Genomic DNA, 21,654 nt, shown 5'->3' with positions numbered 1-21,654 from the left:
CAATTATAAAACGTTAAATAATTATGTTAATTTAAAATAACTTGAACAATATTTAAAATGAAATTGCAGCTCTAAATAAAGATTTTGTAATGCTAATTGCCAAAATTCATACATAGTACGTAGTGATTAAGGATAGTAAGTAGTGTTGGGTTGTTACTGCATGGGCGCAACTAAGGGGGGATCAAAATTAGTACTCCCAAATTTTCTATACTGTTTTTTTTTTTTTACAATATTTGTATCTGTTTTTGATAATTAATAATTTATGAGTATTGACCAGTATAATTGATAATTTATCAAAATATTATAAAAGGAAATTTCAAATGCGTTTATTATTGTAGGCTGTAAGGCGAACAGTATACACAAATACGTAGAATCAGTAGATTTTATTTTTAAGAGGACGTAGTACCCGCATTTGTTGTCTCCGTCTTACACACGTACGACATAGAACATTTTTGTTCACCATTTTCAATATAGTAGTGTTAGTTTTGATATTAGAGTGAATTTACCTATTATAAAATTTAAAGGTAAGATTATTATCTAGGGCCCAATGTAGCTTTTTAATGATATTATTATTTTTAAGTAAGTTATGATCTTTTTAAAACTGTACATTTTAAAATCTTCATAACTGTTAGATCCTTGCAGTTAACAATTGCCTGTTAAAGTCTTTTTCTATAATGCGAAGAGTGAAGAATTGGCTTCTAACAAGCATGCAACAAAATCGTTTTAAAAATCTAGCTTCAATATGTATTGAAAGAGAAATTACCAATAACATAAATACTGAAAACATTTTAAATAAGTTTGCACTAACTAATAACAGAAAAATTAATTTATTATAACAAAGATGAGCATTAATGATATTATATGCTATATTAGGTATATTAAAATTTTTTTTGTGTATAATAATTTTGCTTATCATAAATAATGGGGGACTCTCATGTGGTACTATAGGTTTAGCACTCCCATACATTTTACCCTAGTTGCGCCCAGGGTCGTAAGTCGTTACTGCTGTAATCGGTACAATATGTAACTTATGTAACGATTACATAGGTGGAATGAGTAGTAACGAGTACATTGATCGTTTCACAGTCGTTGCATCGGTACAAAGTTTCTAACTACAAAATGGTCCCCATTACTGGCGATACCAAGTACCGACGATGGTTGACTGATTACAAGTTGTCACGATACAACAGTTGCCGGGCATTCTGTCGCGGTGTACCTACCTACTAAAAATAAAAAATAAAATCGAAATCAAATATTGAATACTATGGGACCTATGGGTTTTTTTTAATGTTTTTGTTCACTTGAAGAACATTGATGAGAATAGTTAGGTACGATTAAACTGTTGAGTTAGTTCACGATTTTCGATAAGTGACATATAATCGAAGCAGTTAGTCGTATCGTATTTTCGCTTACGTTAATAATTTTTAAGTATAAACTATTAACCGTATCCCTACATTAAAATAGATGAAAAGAAAAGTAACATTTAGTGTCATTTTCGTTTAATTGATGGTGAAAAAGCGAAGGAGGCTCTACTAGTAATTTGAGTACACACCTTAAAAGAAAGCACATTGTTCAATACGAGGTAAAACAAAAACAGCGTACTAATAGAAAAAATGTTCTCAAACCTAATAAAGTTCCCGAAATTTCCAATCAACCCGAAACATTTACAAGTACGACCTTCTGTGAAATCTATGCATACTTTGCAAGCAACTCAGACACGTATGGAAACTTATATTTCAAAGCCCCTTTCTATTAATAAATTTCAAAAACTTGATGAACAAATTGGAATTATGATTTTATGATTGCTACGGAATTTTAACCTTTTAGCTTAGTGTTGAAAATACAGAATTTAAACGCTTTGTCCACATGTTGAACCCAGAATAGTCATTACTCATTACTAGGGCCCGGATTCCAATGCAAAATGCATCATTTTTTGATTAATCCTAGACAATGCTTTCCAAGTTTATAATTTGATTCATGTAACAGAGACTTCAAAGGTGAAATTTTTATTTTGCATTTTTTTGCTTTTTTTTGCATATTTCAATATTTTTTCATTTTTAGAACATATTTTAGCTTTTTTCGGTCATTTTTTCGTTTTTAATGCATATTTGTATAATATACAAGTATAATATATAGACATATAGTATTTATACATTTTACTGCCAAAGATTAAATATACTAGCAGTATTAAATCTCTGATACAATATTCTTTACTCTATGGAAGAAGTGCGAGAGCATTTTCCTAAAGTGGATGCATTGATATCAAATGTAAAGAAAATTTTTTTAAAAGCACCTTCTAGAGTTCTAAAGTTTAAATGTATGGGCCCAACTATTCCTTTACCACCTCAACCAATACTGACACGTTGGGGTACTTGGTTAGAAGCGTCGGTATACTACTGTGAATATTTTCAATTTGTTAAAACAGTTATTGATGGATTTGAAGAAAACGATGCCATAGCTATCAAAAAAGCGCAACATTTAATGGCAGACAAAGAAATTGAAGCTAACTTGATATTCATAAAATCCAACTATGGAAATATACCAAGCTGTATAACACGCCTTGAAGCATCAGATATACCTCTAGTTGAGGCAATTGGTATCGTAAATAATGCCAAAACTTGTATTTTAAATAATACAAGCAGTTATGGAGAAGCAATAAAAAAAAAATTAGAAGTTGTTTTAAATAAAAATAATGGTTATACTGTAATGGAAACGATTTCAAGTATTTTAGAAGGTAACGAAACCGCTCTAAAAAACATACCAGGAGAATTAACACCAGATGACATTTGTCATTTTAAATATGCTCCTATAACATCAGTGGACGTCGAACGAAGTTTTTCAACATATAAAAATATTCTTTCGGACAACAGAAGATCGTTGGTGTTTGAAAATATTAAACAATATATTATTGTTCAATGCAATGCTGAACATTTTATAGGTAAAATAGCTTAACGTAGAATTTAACATAATCTTAAGTGTATATTTTGGTATGTTTAGAATGAATAATATTTCCCCTAAAACGGCCAAAACATGCGTGTCAACATCATATCAGTCAATATTTCAAATTTTCAGTTTTTTTTTAATAAAATAATTATTATGTCATTTATAAATTACAATTTGTATAAAAAAATATATATGGCATTTTTAAGGTCATTTTTGTGGTAAATTGTATTTTTTAAGTGCATTTTTAAGGTCATTTTTGTGGTAAAATGCATTTTTTAAGGGCATTTTTGGCTATTTTTTAGAGCATATCTGTATGGTTTTAAGTGCATTTAAATCCGGGCCCTACTCATTACCCTCTAGAAGAACCATTTCCAAATCCATTATACCGCAGTTATATGAAAAACTAAAGAAATTGTAATAACCACAACTTGGAACAATCAAAACTTATTTATTTTACAACAGATGGGTGAACGTCATTAAATAATGATATTCTTGTTGCTGTAACAGTTCATTTTTTACAAGAAGTAGACTGTGTACTAATATCGCATTAATTATTGAGGTGCTATTATTTTGAAAAAAGTCATACAGCGTCTCACTAATCGGAATTTATGAATATGTAAACACTTTTTAGAGTGGAAAATATTAGATACAATTAAAGTGGGTGTAAGTGACAATGCCACTAATATCATAGCAGCTATACATTTAAACAAACAATAGAAAATAATTGTAAATACTTGAAATTTTCACCAAATGTTTATATTAGCGTTATATATTTACGATTAAATTTTCAAAATATTTAGAACTTTTTCAAGCTACTTATAGACAATTGAAATTTTTTACTTTTTTAAGTTTTTTTTCTTAAAATGCCGATAAAAAAAATTTGGCTATCCAAAAAATCTTTAAAATTTAATACAAGGTTTATTATAAGTTGAACTTATCGTAGTAAAAAAAAATCAAAAATCGTCAGTCACAATTTTTGTTTATAAGCATTTAAAATTCAAATATTTACGAAATATATCAAAATCGCGAAAATTTGCAAAGAATTTTGAAGTTGAAAATTCATAAAATTTTTGTGATTTATACTTAAGGTTCAAAAATCAAATACAAGGTTATCCATAAGTTTTCCTTTAAGTAATTGTAAAAAAAAATTCTAGCGTCAATATAGAAAACATTTTATGAGCGTATGAAATTTAATTTTTTACGAAATCGCGTAAAATAACGATATATTACAATTTAAATATAAGTAATAACAATATAATATAATATCCAACTAATTATCATTGACTGACAAATCATCTCCGTTCAGAATCGTTTTTCGTATACAATGATACCCGTCATTGCATTCAAATTTAACACATCCATACGACCAGTGACCTACTCTCTATCTCTACTATACAGCAGAGCGATACCCACTTGCCCACTTTTTTTTTAATATTTTTATAATTTTTTTGAAGCAATAAATATACATATTTTATGTATAAATACTATTATTTATATTTATTCATGTATCTATATATTGTTTAATCTCAATTTTCATATGTTAAGATATGTTATTCAATATTGTATAATCTGAGTATAAGTATTTGTTTTGTATTGCTCAGTGCTCACCGATCTATTGTCGTAACAGTTATCATTCCATGAAAAGTTCCAAAGTAACGAGAAATTTGTATTCATTACTTTTATGTACCTGTAACAACAGTAACGATTTCAGGAAGGTAATGAAAAATCCCCATTAGTGATGGTAAGACCAACACAACTATTACTGCTGTTATTAATGCTTATTAATTATGCACTATAGTGATAAAATGAATAAAACAACAATATTGAACTATGAGATAATTATTAATATTTTATTGATATTTTATCAATCCATTAAATATATATTATATATATGTGTATATTGTATATACTAGGGTGTTCCCCAGGATGTTCCTTAGCCATATGAGAAAATCATTTCAAATCATTTATAAATTGTAAGTCTTGATTAGGAGCTTTTTCTGGTAATGGGCAAGTAAACCAAGCTTTAACATAAAATATAATGATAAAATCACAAATCTCTCCAATTGCTGTTTTAGTAGACTCAACAATATTATAATAATTTCTAAACAAAAATATTTTCAAGCAATAAATTGCCTGTGCCATCCACCGAGCTTGATGCATAGCACCAGGAGGATGAATGTAATATTGTATTCCAAATCACCACCAAGAAACATTATAGTACTAATTCTAAAAATTCACAGAGTAAATTCCACGAGTGTTTAATTCTTAGTTTATTTTTGACAAAATTGAGAATATCTTCATTCACATTTTCTAAAATAGCACCACATGCTTGATCTTCAATCCCACTATTATATTTATTAATATTTATTTATTTTATTTATTTATTTCAGCCAAAAATTAATTACAATTATATAATAACAATAAGTAGATTATTACATTAAGAATACATTAATAATAGCTGATACGTATACCAACTGAGCTAAGCTCGTATCTGGTACGAAATATGTATTTCATACCATTGTTTTTGAAAGTTTTTAAATAATGGAATACTCGGGCTTGTTGTAACTTGAGGTATTTTAATTTCAAAAACGGCTCTTAAAATAGGCTTGTAAATATATGTCTACACGGAAGATATAATAAATCTCTACTTAATATTTTTTCAATTTAAATACATGAAGAATCAATAACACAAATAAGTAGATAAGAAGTATATAATATTACTGTGAACATTTTATCATTTTACTCAATATTGAAAGTTACCTATGATTATTATTATTAAACCTACAGTGAAATACTAAAATGTAAATAATACATTTGTGGAAAAATTGTGTATTTTAAGATTAAAGGTTATGCATCTTATAAATAAATAATAAATAGATTTATCATAAAATGTTATTTTACAAAACATATTGAAAATTTAATTTACTTGAAAAATTACAATTTTCATAATGGTTTAGGAAATATTTACGGAAATACCAAAAATGTCTTGAATTATTTAAAAATGTATTAAGCTCAAACTTCAACTTCAAGTCTGCATACTTTAAGTCTGTTAACTTTATTTGATTGACCTAAAATTTCTTGCATTTCATTTTTATATGTATACACAACAATATGGCTAATTTTCAATTTGACAATTACTGTCAGGTTATAAGTAAAACTGTTTCTAAAATATTTTTGAAAGCCAAACTAGAATACAGTCATGAATCATATAGTACTTCATGTGATTAATGGATTCAGAAATATTCTCTAGAAACCAAAACAAATTGGAATGTTAAATGTACTTATCCAAATAAACAAAGATATTTGTATCGCAAAAACTATTCTTGTTAACACTATTCAAGAAATAAAACTCTATTGAATTTAAGTAATACTAACAGAACCCAACTAAGAAATATGAATTTTAATGCTAACATTAAAATAATTTTAAAGAAAGACACTACAGATACAAAAAAAAAAGATAAATATATAAGACAAGGATTAAATATTGAAATAAAGGTAAATTAATGTGTTATATGTACCTTATAAGGTAGTTAAAAATTTAAAAAAATAAAATAATGATTATTGATTAATATATATGTACTATGAATTAATGTACTATAATAATCAAATCTATACCCGTGTTACAAATAGATTTATTCACATAAAATAAAATATGATAATATTGATAAAAATATTATAAACATGGTTAACATAATATAAAATAATAACAAAATATAAGCAATAAACATATATAAACAGTAGACAGTATTTTACCAAATATGATAGAAAAAATAAAAGTATTACATTTTTATATTTAATCCTTATTGACTTAACTCATTATTTACCAAATATAATGTATTAAATAATATGCATAATATCCTATATAATAATAATATAACCTATTCTTATGCATATTATAAAAATTAAAAGTAATATAGTATAATATAATATATTAATATGGATGAGTGCTGAATACCAGTAGGGAATGTATTTAATTTATTAATTTCCAAACCGTACCTGTATTTAGCATTATGGTGCTCGATTCAAGTAGCATATGTAAATATGTGCCCCGGTCATAAAAATACTTCATACGCCACTGGACACCAACCAACCTGTGTAAATGTGTATAAATCTATTTAGGTATAGCACTTAACAGGAAGAGGACAGGATCACCGAGCAAATTCTGTGAGTGATGTGTGGGTGGTGTGTGTATGTGTGTAGACTTAAAGTTAGTGAACAGATATGTAACTCGAATAAAAAAGGAAGGTAACTCAGTGGCAAATATAGGTAGTAATAACATATAGATATAACATAATAAGCCTAACCAAAATGCCGGTTTGGCACAACTTGTGATAATAATAATAATATGTAATAATTAATTAGGGCAAGTATACAAAGAAATCATGTTAACAGAAAGGTATAATAATAAATATGGTAACTGCACGACCATTATGGCCAAACAGAATAAAATATAATAATATAATAATAAATATCAATAAGTATAAAAAATAACTCACGACTTTGTCGGCGTACTGATGGCCTGCAGCTGCTACCTATGCCTTTACACTAAGTGCAATTTACTCACAATAAATATATTATAATTACAACGATATAAAATATAATAATATAATACGAACGTGGTAATTCGCGCACACGTATATAAAGTAGAAAATGTGGCGATTAGCGCATACACAACAATATAACCAATATTAAAAACAAAATAACGATTAATGAGTGACGATTAGCGCCCGTAAAACCAAAAATTATATAAAAACACGGCACACGATAAAATATTATAAATTTGTTAAACAATAATTAAAAAAAGGACCACAGACGTTGTTAACGCGAGACGTGCAAACGGTGCAGTGCCAGAGAGAAGGTGACAATCATGACAAAATACTAAATGGATCTATTTTACAGTGTTCCATTGCGCGCACCAGCGTGTAGCGACCCGGCAGCGGCCGATAAAGCATCGATGCAATCTGCATTTTATTATATAACTCTCGATAAACATTACTAATAGAACAAAAATAATCAATAACGAACGAATTGGTTCACGTGTGTTGATGTGTGTGTGTGTGTGTGTGTGTGTGTCGATTGGTGGCGACGATGACCGTGAATTTACCATTTAGTTTTTATGTCTATTTATAATTTGCTATTTTTCAACGGCGGCGCAAACAAAATGAACACATCGTGTGAATGTACTTCGGTGTGGCGTCCTCCACGGGTAAAACCTGATTATACTTTTGATTAGACTCATTGGCGAAACTAGAGAGGTAATTAGCATGTATTTATAGTTTATACCATTATTTTTAATCGTGTAGAAACTAGAAATTTGAATTGCAAAAATGAAAGCTTGATAATTTATCAATTTACAATTTATAATAACACAATGACAATTATTTTATAATACAACAATTATTATGTTGAATTACTTGAATTTAATGTACCTATTGATAAATAAAAAATCACCGCCACTCTGCCTAAGTTATTTTAAATTGACTAATGACTATACTACAATATTGTATTGTTATAAATATATTAATCATTTAAATCAGTAATCTAATTTTATCTGAGACACGGACATTTTCGTCACGATCAGGGACGTATGCATAAAAAAGTTTTGGGAGTGTTTTTGAAAATTAATTATTGAAAAGTAGAACTTTTTTTAATATATATACAACAATTTTTTATGAAAATTAGGTATAGTTAAAATATTTTTTTTTAAATACAAACATTGATATAACAAAATTAACATAAAAATTGAATAAGTAAATAATCATACAAAAACCCAAGTATTTCCGGGGGGGGGGGGTGTTTGAACACCCAAAACTTATACTAGTGTCTATTTACATGCTATTTACTATACGGACAGCACACTGTTGTACTGTACAGTGTACATCACGGACTAGATAATCTTATACATAACCTGCATTGCAGGCTTTCAAACTCGTTGCCAAATCGCTATTCGTTACCTTACCTACCTAGTCATTATTAGGGCTAAGAAGTTTGGAGCTAAAATGGACATAATATGCATGCAAATATATGCTAAAAAATTGTAAAATATGCACAAAAAAATGTTAAACTCAAAATGTATTCATCATACTGAAAAAAACATATTTTTAAAAAATACTGTAGAATGTAAAATCTGACAATTTATCAAAGAATAAACAATAAATAGATTTACGATAAAATATTATTTCACCATATTAGCGAACGTAAATTAAAAACATATCGTATACCGTTATCAAATTAATATACGACTGTGACGACGACAATTTATTATTTAAATTAAATAGGTAATACGGATAATATTGATTATTGAGTTTTAAATTCAATAGATATACCTAATACCTACCTATTATTTAATATATCGTCATACCGGTGATATTGAATTGGGTCCATGATGCTACTTTAATTTTTACTGGAGCAGACAAACAAATATATATATATATAAATCCTGAATAACGCTAATAGACTGAAGGGACTTAACTCGAACACAACTTAACTATATTGGTCGCACTCAATTCCGATAACCCAAAAGTATTTGCGGGACTTAATTCAATATTTGGGACTCAATTCAATGTCAGCCTAATATACGTAGGTTAAGAAAAAAAATTTAATTTTTTTAGAAATTATTAAATATTCTTAATATGCGTATGAAAATCAATGACGGTAATCGTTCAAAAAGTCCATTTTAAAAAAAGTTGGACAAAAGTCCGGATTCAGTTTTTATAGTCGAACAAAAAGTTCAAAAATACAAAATATTTTACATAATTAATATTTATTTTAAAAATTTAAAAATTTAAAAATGTTTGTAGACATTATATATTATATACATTATATTATTATATTTTTTCTATTTTCTTATTTTAATTTATAATTATATAATTTATTATTAATTGTAATTAATTTTAATAGGTACGTAGTAGAATGTAGAATGTATAGATACATATTGTATTTAAAAATATTAGCATACAATCACACAATATCTTAGAGTCCTTTTCCATGAGCGTTTGAAAATAAGCGTAAAATAGCGTTTTTTTCGTGGAAAAGGGCACTTAGGAACAACAATATCAAAATTTATTTGTACCTAACTAAATACCTATACATTTCAACAAACAATACATTTTTTTTTATATAAAAACGTCAACTATAAACTTAAACTAAAAAAAAAAATAGTATATATATTATATTATAATAAAAATATATAAATTTGTCATTACTATATAGATACCTAAACTATAGTGGATTTCTGTTATATTTTTTTTAGTTATACGAAAATATAATAAAATAATATGTGTACAAACATTTTTAAATTTTTAAATATTTAAAATAAATATTAATTATAATAATTATATAAAATATTTTGGATTTTAGAACTTTTTGTTCGACTATAAAAACTGAATCCGGACTTTTAGTCCAACTTTTTTTAAACGGACTTTTTGTCTAAGGAATTTTTGTCCCTAGACTTTTCGTCCACGATTCATCAATGACATATAGGCAAATATGCATTTTAAATTTTGTGATCTACCAATAAATGACTGGTCTAATGTGCAGTTTTCTACCGACTAAATGTATATATGTACTTATGCAGTATGCGTATGCTATTTAAAATAGGTAGGTAGTAATGTTAATATATTTACTCGTACTATAATGTTGATTGTTATATTCATATAGCAAAAGTTATTTTTAAATCTGATAAAATAATCATCAAATATTTGAGTTTTTTAGGTTTTATATAGTACTGAAGGTAAAACGTACTGTAAATTATATTGACAATTTTGTGGATCCAAAATCACTCAAACAATAAAGTCATTGTGGAAATTAGTGAAGTCAAATATAATATAAAAATTAATGATGAATCTCCACTATTAAACTGCCAACTTAAAGAAGAATGGGAGCGATTATGACACCCGATAAAAACTCTAATATTTAATGATTTTTTACCAGATTAAAAAAATCTTTTGTTGTATGAATGTAATAAATAAAAATCAACATTATAGTACGAATAAGTACATTAATATTTTAAGTAGAATATAGGTACCTACATAAATATTTAGTCGGTAGATCTCTCATTGGATTAATCATTTATCGGTAGATCACAGATTGGAGTGATTGAACCGGTCCCAATTTATATAATTTTTTTCTATTGATAAAGAAGCATTACTCTGTGAAATGACTGTAGGTAGCACTCAACCGCGCCATACTGTAGATATAACCACATTTTAATTTAGAAAAATATAAAAAAAATAATTTTAAAAGAAATGTATTTTAATATTCATTATTTTCTTTAAGTATAGCTCTGATACTACCGACCAGTTATGTAAATGATTTTTCTCAGCCATTTGTCGTACCAAAAACTTGACTTAAACACATCTACGTATGAGACAAGATCGTTTTAAATATTTCAATAATCTTCTCTTATTACATATCATTGATATCAAGAGAGATATCATTGATAATCTTGACATTAATATAATAATATTATAATAGACGAAAGACGAATATTCCAAAGTAGACGTTCGTATGAATTTAATATTATGCATAATATTTACTATGCATATTATTATTATGTAATAATAAACCATGTTTTATGACAAATAATTTGATAATTTGCATAAAGTATAAGTTCTATTAATTAATTATTAATTTCAAAAATGATTGTATATTATAATATTATTATTTATAAGCGATAAATGAAAAAAATTATTTTTCTTTGAACGATGTTTTGTTTTAGTGTAATCGTGTTTACATATTATATACAAATAATGGTTTGAGGGGACTAGGGGAGGAGGTCTACTGACGAGTTACAAATAAATTAAGAGCTTAACCCTTAAGCACCCCTTTGTCCAATTATCTAGTTGATCCTATGCGTATCTTCGTTGTACACTGTTTTCACTTTTCGGTTTTTGATAGATTTCGTCTACTCCTTGACACTAAACTATTTTCAAACAAATTATTTCGATTAAATGGTTTAGTAAAATTATATCTATATAATTAATTATAACTTAAGAGTAAATATACGGCCACGGGTACTTTATAATTGTATCTGCATTAATGCATTAAAATATTAAATTATACATCGCAATACACTATAATATTGATTGACATAGCAAATTGAAATAACAAATTTATTTATAGAATTTATAATTATTTAAACAAATTCCATTAAGTTAAAATATTAAGTAACCACCTCCAATAATGTACATATTATATACATTATACATATATACTTGAAACCAGAGTCCGCGCCTCCGCGGAACGTGTCGTCGAATTAAAAAAAAAATCATTATGACCGACAGATAACATAGGTAGAAATATATATATATATAAGTATATAGGTAACATTTATCATTATCGCACTCTGCCGTAATATACGCTTTGGTTTCGCTACATATAAATCGCCTTGGTTATTTAGATACAGCCATACAGCCATACAGGTATATAATAGTTACAATATAATTTGTAATAATCGCCACTGCAGCCGAGACATGTTTGATATATGTATTTTATTATACGACGCGAGAGTCACGATCGCCACACGTCGGTCAACGATATCAATAATTACGTTTAACTGCGGTCAATGGATTTATTATACTCATAATTATTAATAATACTATTAATGCTGCATTTGGTACCTAACGCCCTACGACAGCAGTGATATGGCAAAATCCGAATGCTTTTTTGGTTTTTTAAACGTATGCGGATGTGCTCTCTCAATAGCTACGTTCAACATGGTAAATATATCTAATACTATAGTAATAATAGCCTAACCTTATATAATAGATATAGTTATATTATTACAATATATGCACATTGCACAGGCAGTACGTGGTACCTACTTAAAAAATACCTTTTATTATATATTATATATTTCAGATAATAAATTTAAAGTAGGACACTTATTATATTTATTATTTTGTTCAAAAAATATTAGCGTTTTTGGTAATATGTTTTTATATAATTTTACTATTTTAGTCATTTTAGTTTATAAAAATTAATTCTATTTCTTATAGTTCATTTTTTAAAAAACAAAATACATTATTAATATTTAATTCTTTGTTTCAAAACATATTCTGTAGAATATTTTTTAGAGTTCTTCGATGTATAAAAATTAAATTTTTAATGAGTATTTTATGAATTATAAATTAAAATTTTGGTCTACTACTCCACTCAATGAAACTTTAAACATTTATTAGTTATAAGTATTAAGTTTTAACTTATAATTAATAAGTTACTTGTTCAAAATTTGATTTTTCAAATCAAAATTCTCCGAATAATATTCTGCTAAGAAAAAATGTATGATAATGATGTCATTAAAAAGATAAAAAATTAAAAATGTAAAACGATAAAAGTGGTTCTTGATAGCAAATCAGATTTGGTAATTGTTTTCAGATATCAGTATTTTTCAAAATAATCGGCAAAAACAATAAAAAAATTCAATGAAAACTGGAATTTTTACTCAAAATTAGTTTTTAACAAAATCGATTTTGTTATATCGGTGTAACTAAAAAAAAAACGAATAATAATAGTTTTTTTAAATTTTTACCAAATGATATCAGAATTGTATAAACATAACATTTTCAAAATATTTTGACTCTTTTTTAAATTATTTATAGGTATATGAGAAATCTCCTATTTTGCTTAAATATTTTTTTAATATGCTAAGTCGAAAAGCTTGAAAATGTATTACAAGGTTATTCCTTATAAATTATTATTAAAGCTACCTAAATAAAAATCTTTAAGATATATAATAACAATTTTTTTTATAAGCATTTCAACTTTAAATTTTGATAAAATTCAAGATATTTTAAACCAAATTGAATTTCAATGATAATGGTACATTTGCACATAACAATAATATATTATAATAATCGTCTTTTAAATACATAAATATCTACCTAAAAAAATAACAATAATAGACAATAGTATATAATTGGTGGTGTACTGGTGTGCCACACAATAAATTATGTATCTACGATTTGTTTGCAATGCAGAAATTAAAAATTGACAATATATATAGAAGTACGAAAGTATCCAATTGGTGGTTTTAAAAATGTAGTTAACATTTGATTATATATAATAGATCAAATATTTATGCAGTAAGGCCAAAATATTATATAACATATACAAAAATACAGTTATCAAAGTCTTAATTTGTATTAAGTTGAGATTTTATTTAAAAAAAAAATGAACAGTACCTAAATAATAAATATACCTAATATAATATAACAGATGTATAGTTTTTCTTATATTACAGTGCAAAAAGCTTAAACAGATATAATAGGTACTCTTAAAGAAGTAATAGATAGTTAGGCAGGTATGTAACTTAAAACAAAACCATAAAAATTCCTTTTGTGTTGCTTGTGCTATTTTTTACTGGTCTAATACATATTGTGATCGAAATTCGAAATAATCTTCAAGGTAATAAATATTTGCATAAATATATACTAAACCGTCTAAACTATTATATAAATTATAAATAACAAAATATACATTAAAAACTTAAAAAGAATATTTATATAATTATATATGTTCGGCAATGTGTATAATATTGGTATTTTATAAAATGTCTAGGAACTCTATATAATACCAATACTACAGTAGGCAATTTATAAAATTGTTTAAATTATCTAAGCATTCTAAACATTATATAAAATGCCAAACAATGTACCTATAGGTAATGTATTTAATCCATGTTATCAGTATTGATATTTGAAAATGTACCTTCACCTAATACAAATTCATTAGTAATCTGTAATATCGATAACTTTATAATGGAGTATAGTTTTGACTGTCGTCAGATGCCTAGATAATTATTTTGTCACCGACCACCGTAGTCATATACTATTTTCACATTTCAGTCTTTGACAAAATGTCGTGCGTGGAGAGTCGAGTGCAGGTTGTGGAAGAGTTGTAATTTTTCTTTATAAGTACCTACGTTCTACATAGATTTTTGTATTTTCTAGAGTAATATTATAATTAAAGACCGGATTTAATTGCATTGAAAATATGTCAAAATTGCAATGAAAATAATACAATAATTGCATAATAAAATCATATAATTACTTCAAAAAAAGTACAAATTGCATTATAAAATGTATTCTTAAAATATTAAAAAATGTATAATTATTATTTATTTTCTTACAAACATGATAGACATTTACAAATTATAAAATAAAAAAGTTTTTGAAAGTATTCAATAATTTAAATATATTATTTTTCTGAATTAAAATTTATAATTATGTACATTTCTAAATTTTGTTTTTTAAAATTATATTGTTGGTTACTTAAAATATATTTATATAAAGAAAATGATCTTTCAACATCCACACTGGTTATTGGCGCATATTTAAAACAATTAAAAAAATATGGAGTTATGTTTATATCTAAATTAACATTTAATTTACCTACTTAACCTCAGAGTAACTGTTTTAAATCCATAATTTTTGTCTAATACAGTAATACATAAGTAAATTTATCTTTTATTATTTTTCTATAAGGACCGGGAATATTTATTAATATATTTTCAATTTCACTAAATATATTTAAATTATTGAGTAATTGGCTGTTTGATTCTTCTAAATTTGTGAGTTTTGTGGGTTATTTGGATAAATGTAACTTTAAAAATGTCAAACCACATTTCACTACATTATTATTTACTAATGATTTTAATTTACCAACACTAATGGCATTATCGTCTAAATTTTTAAAAGTGATTTGAAATTGATTTGTATATTTAATTTATGTAAAATATACAAAATTGCAAAAACATTAAAAATTGCATTAAATTGCAACATAAAATTAAATAGAAAGACTGTAATTAATACAAATTGTGTACATATTTGATCAGATTTGAATTATTAATGATACAAATAAGTTGCAATATCAATTAAATCTGGTCTTTAATTATAATATTATAGTAATAATAATTAATAACTGTGTACTACCCATACAATTTACAAATTAATTTTTCTTGTGTGCTAATAAAATTAATTGTTTTTAATATGATAAAAGGAAATTTATTTTTTTGGATTTTTCCAAGTGATTTCCATTTTCTACAGATTGGCAATTTGTTTGTCATTTTATGAAATGCTTATAGTTATTATACAAAATATTTAGGAAATGTACGTAAAAATAATGTATTATATACTTCTTTAAAAATCACCAGGTATTATATAGAATTATTAGAATTCCTATTATGCTTAGGCATTTTTTATATTAAATATATTATACACATTGTCGCTAACATAGGTACTTATACAATTATGTGCTCTAAAATGTATAATTACAAATACTATTTTGACATTTTATTGGAATTAGGACTTAAATGGTAAAATCAAATTTTGATTTAAATGATCAATATACTACGTAATTAAGCTCATAGCCCTAATTAATTAAAATTTCTTAGCCTCAGGAATATTATATAGGTAACAGTTAGTTATTGATGACTGGCATAATTTAAAGAATTAGCTTTTGACTCAGCTACCTATTAAAAACAATTTTATAATATTTCATATATACATTAATATTAGGTATCTTTTAATTTCCATATAAATGTGATGTGATTATGTAAATCATATTCAAACACATTTGTGGAAATGGATAAAAGCGAATATTACAATAGAATTTGTATAGACGTGCGCAATCTTTCATCAAGTACACATCATAATAAGTAGTATTTAATGGTAGTGTTATATAATGATTGAGTATTATGCAGGTGTTCATGTATTATATACCTACATAATATATTATTCAATATAAAAACATTAAAAAAAAAAGTTTTAACATAATTAATTCATGTTTATCTTTTTAGAGACTAGAGAGTAAAACAGTAATATATAATGATAACACAGTATTATAGTACCTAATATAATATATTTGAAGCATGTCCCAAAATCATAGTTAACCATAATTATTGTGTTGAGAATTTAATTTTAAATTCAGACTAAAATAAGGACTTCATCTATTAGTTTTTAATTATTGCATAGATAATTTGATGGTTTTATATTCCTTAAGCAGACCGTGTCTAATTATAATATGCTAAATAGACAGTAGGCAATCCCAGCAGTAGATTAGTGGAAAAATATTATATTTTAAGTGTCAATTAAAATAAAAAATTAAATTTTTAAATTTTATAGAACTGCAGAAAATTTAGAAAATATACACCAAACCAATAGGTTTGATAATTGAAAAAAACAAATTGTATACATTCCATACTAATAGTTATTATTATATATAATTGCACATAATTTATTACTATATTTATTAGTCCATAATTGCTTGATTAATAAAATTTATAAGTGAAAAAAATATATATACCTACGTATTTATCTACCATAGAACAGTGTGGATAAGTATATGTTGTATAAATAACTTAAAATTATTCAAATTATTTTGAAAATATTATAAGTTTCAGGTATATTATATGAAAATTATAAGTACAACAAATTAAATTAAATCGTTGTTTTTCGTAAAAATTAGAATTTGGAAATGCCTATAAAAACTGTACTATGATATTTTTTAATAGCAGAAAAAAAACAACTTGTGAGGAACTTTGGTTTTTTTTTTATTTAAATTTTCAAGTATTAGTTATAAAAATTGAACATTTTATAAATTTTTAACTGCAAAACAATTTGTAATTTTTTGTGATTTTAAATAATTTTTATCAAAATTTCAACTTAAAATGTTAACAAAAATAATTTGTGAAAATGTATTTTAATTTTTAAATACTTTTATATAACTATAAAAATACCTGAAGTGGAATCTTTTATTAAATTGTCAAGCATTTTGACATAGCAAAACCATTTTTAATGAAATTTATTGAAAAAAAGTTTAAAGAGTTGAAAATGTCAAATGTCTATAAATAGTTCAAAAAAAGTCAAAACACTTAGAAAGTTATACTTTATCATATTATGCAGGAAATTCTAAAGTAAACATTGCGAATTTTGTGAAAATTTTAAGTATCTATGGTTATTCATTTTCTAATTAGGTACAATAAATAACAAAAATCATTTGAGGAGAAATAGTTATTATAAGGATGAATATCCATTACCATAAAAATTTGAACTTCAAACGGTTAAAACTTATAACCTATATAATATATTATTATAAGTTATAAGTTATAACAATTAATGTGTCTTTCTGGTAACATTTATTTTGTTATAGGTTAAAATACTAATGAAGTAATGAAGAATCTTTACTGCATTTTTATATCTTAAATATAATCCCTTTAATATTTGTATGCATGCCTATGCAAATAAAAACAATTTTAATTGACATAAGTTTAAAAATGTATTGATAATAGTACAATAAAAAAACTTCTTTTACTATCAAAAATTATGAGTAAATATTTAATAGGTTCAACTTAAGATGTGGACATGTAATGAATACGTTTATCATAAATTACATCTACAAAAATTAAATTTAAGAAAAAATATATATAGCTAGCCGCTAGCCACTAGGTACATTAATTACAAATATATTTAATAAACATTTAATTCAGGCTTATATACAATAGTTGTAAATCATTATAATATTTATTTTTAGTTTATAAATTATTATATAAATAATATATTTTATATATTTTAGGGTTTTTTTTTGCTTTGCGTCATCATTATAATTATTCTTCTATATAAAGAGGATAAATTAATAATAACTGGTAAGTTAATATCAGATAAATATTATACTCAGTTTTCTTTTAAAAATATGAATTTTGTTTAAATAAGTACTGAAAAGTTTTATTTTTTTTTTTTTTGTTATTTATGAATAAATTAATTTTTATGTTTTTTAATAAAATACGAGTATTTAATAATTTAAATTTTTACCAGGGCTTGTTATTATAATTTAACATATAATGTATAACACATACCTACCTACCTACTTCATAAATAAGCTGTTATTTTATTTTAAAACTTACAAATTTGCAAGTAAAATCTGTTTTGGAAATTATGTCTCCTGAATACTTTAATATTATTAAATGCAACTCAAATATTTAGTTTAATTTATAAACCTTATACTTATCCGAAATAAATAAGTTAATCAATATAATATTAAGAATGAGAACAATGTATTGATTAAAATGAAAATAAAATATAACATTTTATCTGTTTCAGACCAAACTTTTGCAAAGTTTTTCAAACTAATAGCAATTGTACTTTTATTATTCTTACTATATTTAATACTTTGCATCAACAATAAATTGAAGAAAGCAACATTTGTGGTAATAAGAAATATTAATTTCCTAATAAAGTCCAAATATATTGTCTATGGATTATGAATATTTTTTTTCCAGCACAATATTCTATTCATTCGACAGTGGCTGATGTTTCATTGTATATTTTATACATTATTATCTACTTTATTGTGTTATTATCTATTTATAAATCTACATTATAAAATTGTAATTGTCACAGTTATTATTATGATTAGTAAGTATTAGTTGTTAAAATCTGGTTTAAAAAATTTGATCATTAATGTTTTTTGATTAATTTCAGTTATGGAAATATATCAAATACACATAGTTCGAAGGTTTTATAACAACGAATTAGAACACTTAGCCACTTCAAGTTGTAACGCAGACAAAACAAGTATAAAACAAATATATTCCTAGTGGTTATTGCAAAGATATAATTTGTTCATTTAATTATTATTATTATTTATTATTATTGAAATGTTTACAGGGTGCTTTAGTTTTACACCAATTCAAATGGAAGAAATAAGTGTTAAATATACCCAATATAAATGTATAAAAATGCCAAACTAAGATACTATATTTCATAAAAATATACTTGGATTTTTGTGTAAAAAGCATTAATAAAATAAAAGTTTATGATTATTTTTCTTAAAATGTAAATGTTAAGTAAAATGATTTATAATTATTAAATTATAATCCACACATTAATTTTATACTCTAATAAAAAAAAAATTAAAGATAAGAAAAAACATTTTTTCAGCTTTCTTATAATATTTTTGTTGATATATTTCAAAAATATATAAAAATGTTTAACACGAGCAAATTAAATATAATCTAATTTATAAACGTTTCAAAATTCAAGAAATGGAAAAACATGTATATAATTTTTTTAGTAAATCGAGAAAATACATATACATATACATTATATATTAATTACTTTTATAAATTGTATTAAAAATGGTTTTATTATTTATTTAGAAGAATTAATACTACATTTTAAATAATACTACAATTATTTTGGGGTCCTTGTGGCTTAAACAGTATATTGTATAAAAGTAACAGACAGATAATTAAGTATCTCGATTAAAAAAAATATTATTAGTATAATAGTAAGTATAAAGAAAAAAATGTAAATATATAGTGAGATGGAACGATCTAATTCCTCTGTACACAATATCAATAGGAATAAATTATAAGTGAATTTGAAGTATATTTGAATTGTGATTCCTGTTTTCTAAAAAAAAAAAAACTTCAATATTGTACTAAACAATTATTTATTATTAAATATTATTAGTAGCTGTACTAGGTACTACAGTTTGTTATAATTTTGATGATTATTTATTGTATAATGTATAGGTTTTAATTATGTATCTATTTATGTCAGAGATTTAAAAGAAGATGGAAATCTTATACTTCAGCGGTTGTCAACCTTTTAGACATCAACTATAAATTCTACAGACCACTATAAATTGTATAATGTTTAATTTTTTTACTAGATACAAGATCTCAGGTTTTTATTAGAAATGTTGAACTTACAGCTTTTTTCATAAAGACTTATCAGTTGAATACTGAACTCTTTCTCCAGTATTTTATCAACTAAAAACAATACCTTACTAAAATAATAATAAAGGAAATTTTTTTTTAAATTTTTTTATATTTTTAAAACACAATTTAGTTAATTTCATTACTTCAAAACAATTTATGCTAGTTGTGTGTATATTAAGTAGGTCTCAGAGAGTGATGTTAACTATTTTTTATACCTCTAGGTGTAAAGGGTGGCTCACCACAAAGGGTTGAAATCAGTAATAATAATAATAATAATATTATAATAATCACACGTTGCCACGGCTAGTAGAATATTTTTTTTATGTGTGTATTTTATCGGCGTGTAGATATGAATTGTTCTGAAGCGTAAGACACCGACTAGCTCAATTATATCAGCTTTTTATTATGTTTAAAGGATGTGCATTTATTTAATCGATTATTTGAGTTATAAATTAATATTAATAAATATTTAAAGTTCAAATGTTTAGGAAATATATCAAAATCGCGAAAATTTGCAAGGAATTTTGAAGTTGAAAATTCATAAAATTGTTATGATTTATACATTAGGTTAAAAAACCCAATACAAGGTCCTTCAAATAACTGAAAAAAACTCTTGCATCATTATTGAAAACATTTTATGAGCATATGAAATTGAAATTTTTATGAAATCACGTAAAATAACGATATAATATCCTAAAACGATTTAAAATATTTGTTGTTATTCAAAAAATATAAGTCGTACTAGTCGTAGAAACTTGAAACTTTCACCAGTAATTGAAAAAAATAAATCGCTTGTAACAAAAAAAAAAAATTATAATTTAAAAATAGGGAATAATATAATATTATATCCTAGAATATAGGAAAATCGATTTTATCTACAATAACTGGTTTTGCGTAAAAATACTCGTTTTTCGTTACTTTTTTGGGGTTATTTTTATGCTTTTAGAAACTACTTGAATGTTTTTACTTTTGACCTCCTTAATGCACCA

The 21,654-nt window shown here is 24.7% G+C and overlaps 1 protein-coding gene and 1 long non-coding RNA gene across 6 annotated transcripts in view; one reads left to right on the top strand and one right to left on the bottom strand.

Moving 5' to 3' along the window:
* The window catches only part of LOC132918412 (uncharacterized), a 59,406-nt gene extending 51,466 nt beyond the window's left edge, over window positions 1-7,940 (bottom strand). Inside the window, exons 1-2 of one of the 4 annotated variants that reach the window (XR_009660487.1) lie at window positions 7,560-7,928; window positions 7,440-7,488 (exon numbers count right to left, since the gene is read on the bottom strand). This is a non-coding gene — a long non-coding RNA (uncharacterized LOC132918412). Of the gene's footprint in view, window positions 1-7,439 lie in introns of all 4 variants that reach the window. The other 3 variants (XR_009660489.1, XR_009660488.1, XR_009660486.1) reach the window with 3 other exon arrangements.
* Window positions 7,941-12,384: 4,444 nt separating this feature from the next.
* On the top strand, window positions 12,385-19,762 carry LOC132932050 (uncharacterized). Of its 2 annotated transcripts, XM_060998240.1 has the most exons (6): window positions 12,386-12,662; window positions 18,517-18,586; window positions 19,041-19,147; window positions 19,220-19,355; window positions 19,422-19,514; window positions 19,608-19,762. In XM_060998240.1, the coding sequence occupies exons 1-6, from the start codon at window positions 12,588-12,590 to the stop codon at window positions 19,688-19,690; spliced, it is 564 nt and encodes a 187-aa protein (XP_060854223.1). In that variant the 5' UTR covers window positions 12,386-12,587; the 3' UTR covers window positions 19,691-19,762. The 2 variants fall into 2 exon arrangements, with proteins under 2 accessions (XP_060854224.1, XP_060854223.1); XM_060998241.1 differs by lacking the exon at window positions 18,517-18,586 and having other exon boundaries at window positions 12,385-12,662.
* The last annotated feature ends 1,892 nt before the right edge of the window (window positions 19,763-21,654 follow it).

This window comes from Rhopalosiphum padi, chromosome 1 (assembly GCF_020882245.1).
Source record: "Rhopalosiphum padi isolate XX-2018 chromosome 1, ASM2088224v1, whole genome shotgun sequence".
In the NCBI taxonomy this organism is placed as follows: domain Eukaryota; kingdom Metazoa; phylum Arthropoda; class Insecta; order Hemiptera; family Aphididae; genus Rhopalosiphum; species Rhopalosiphum padi.
The sequence above is the reverse complement of the archived record's forward strand: the minus strand, read 5'-3'. Positions and strand labels throughout refer to the sequence as shown.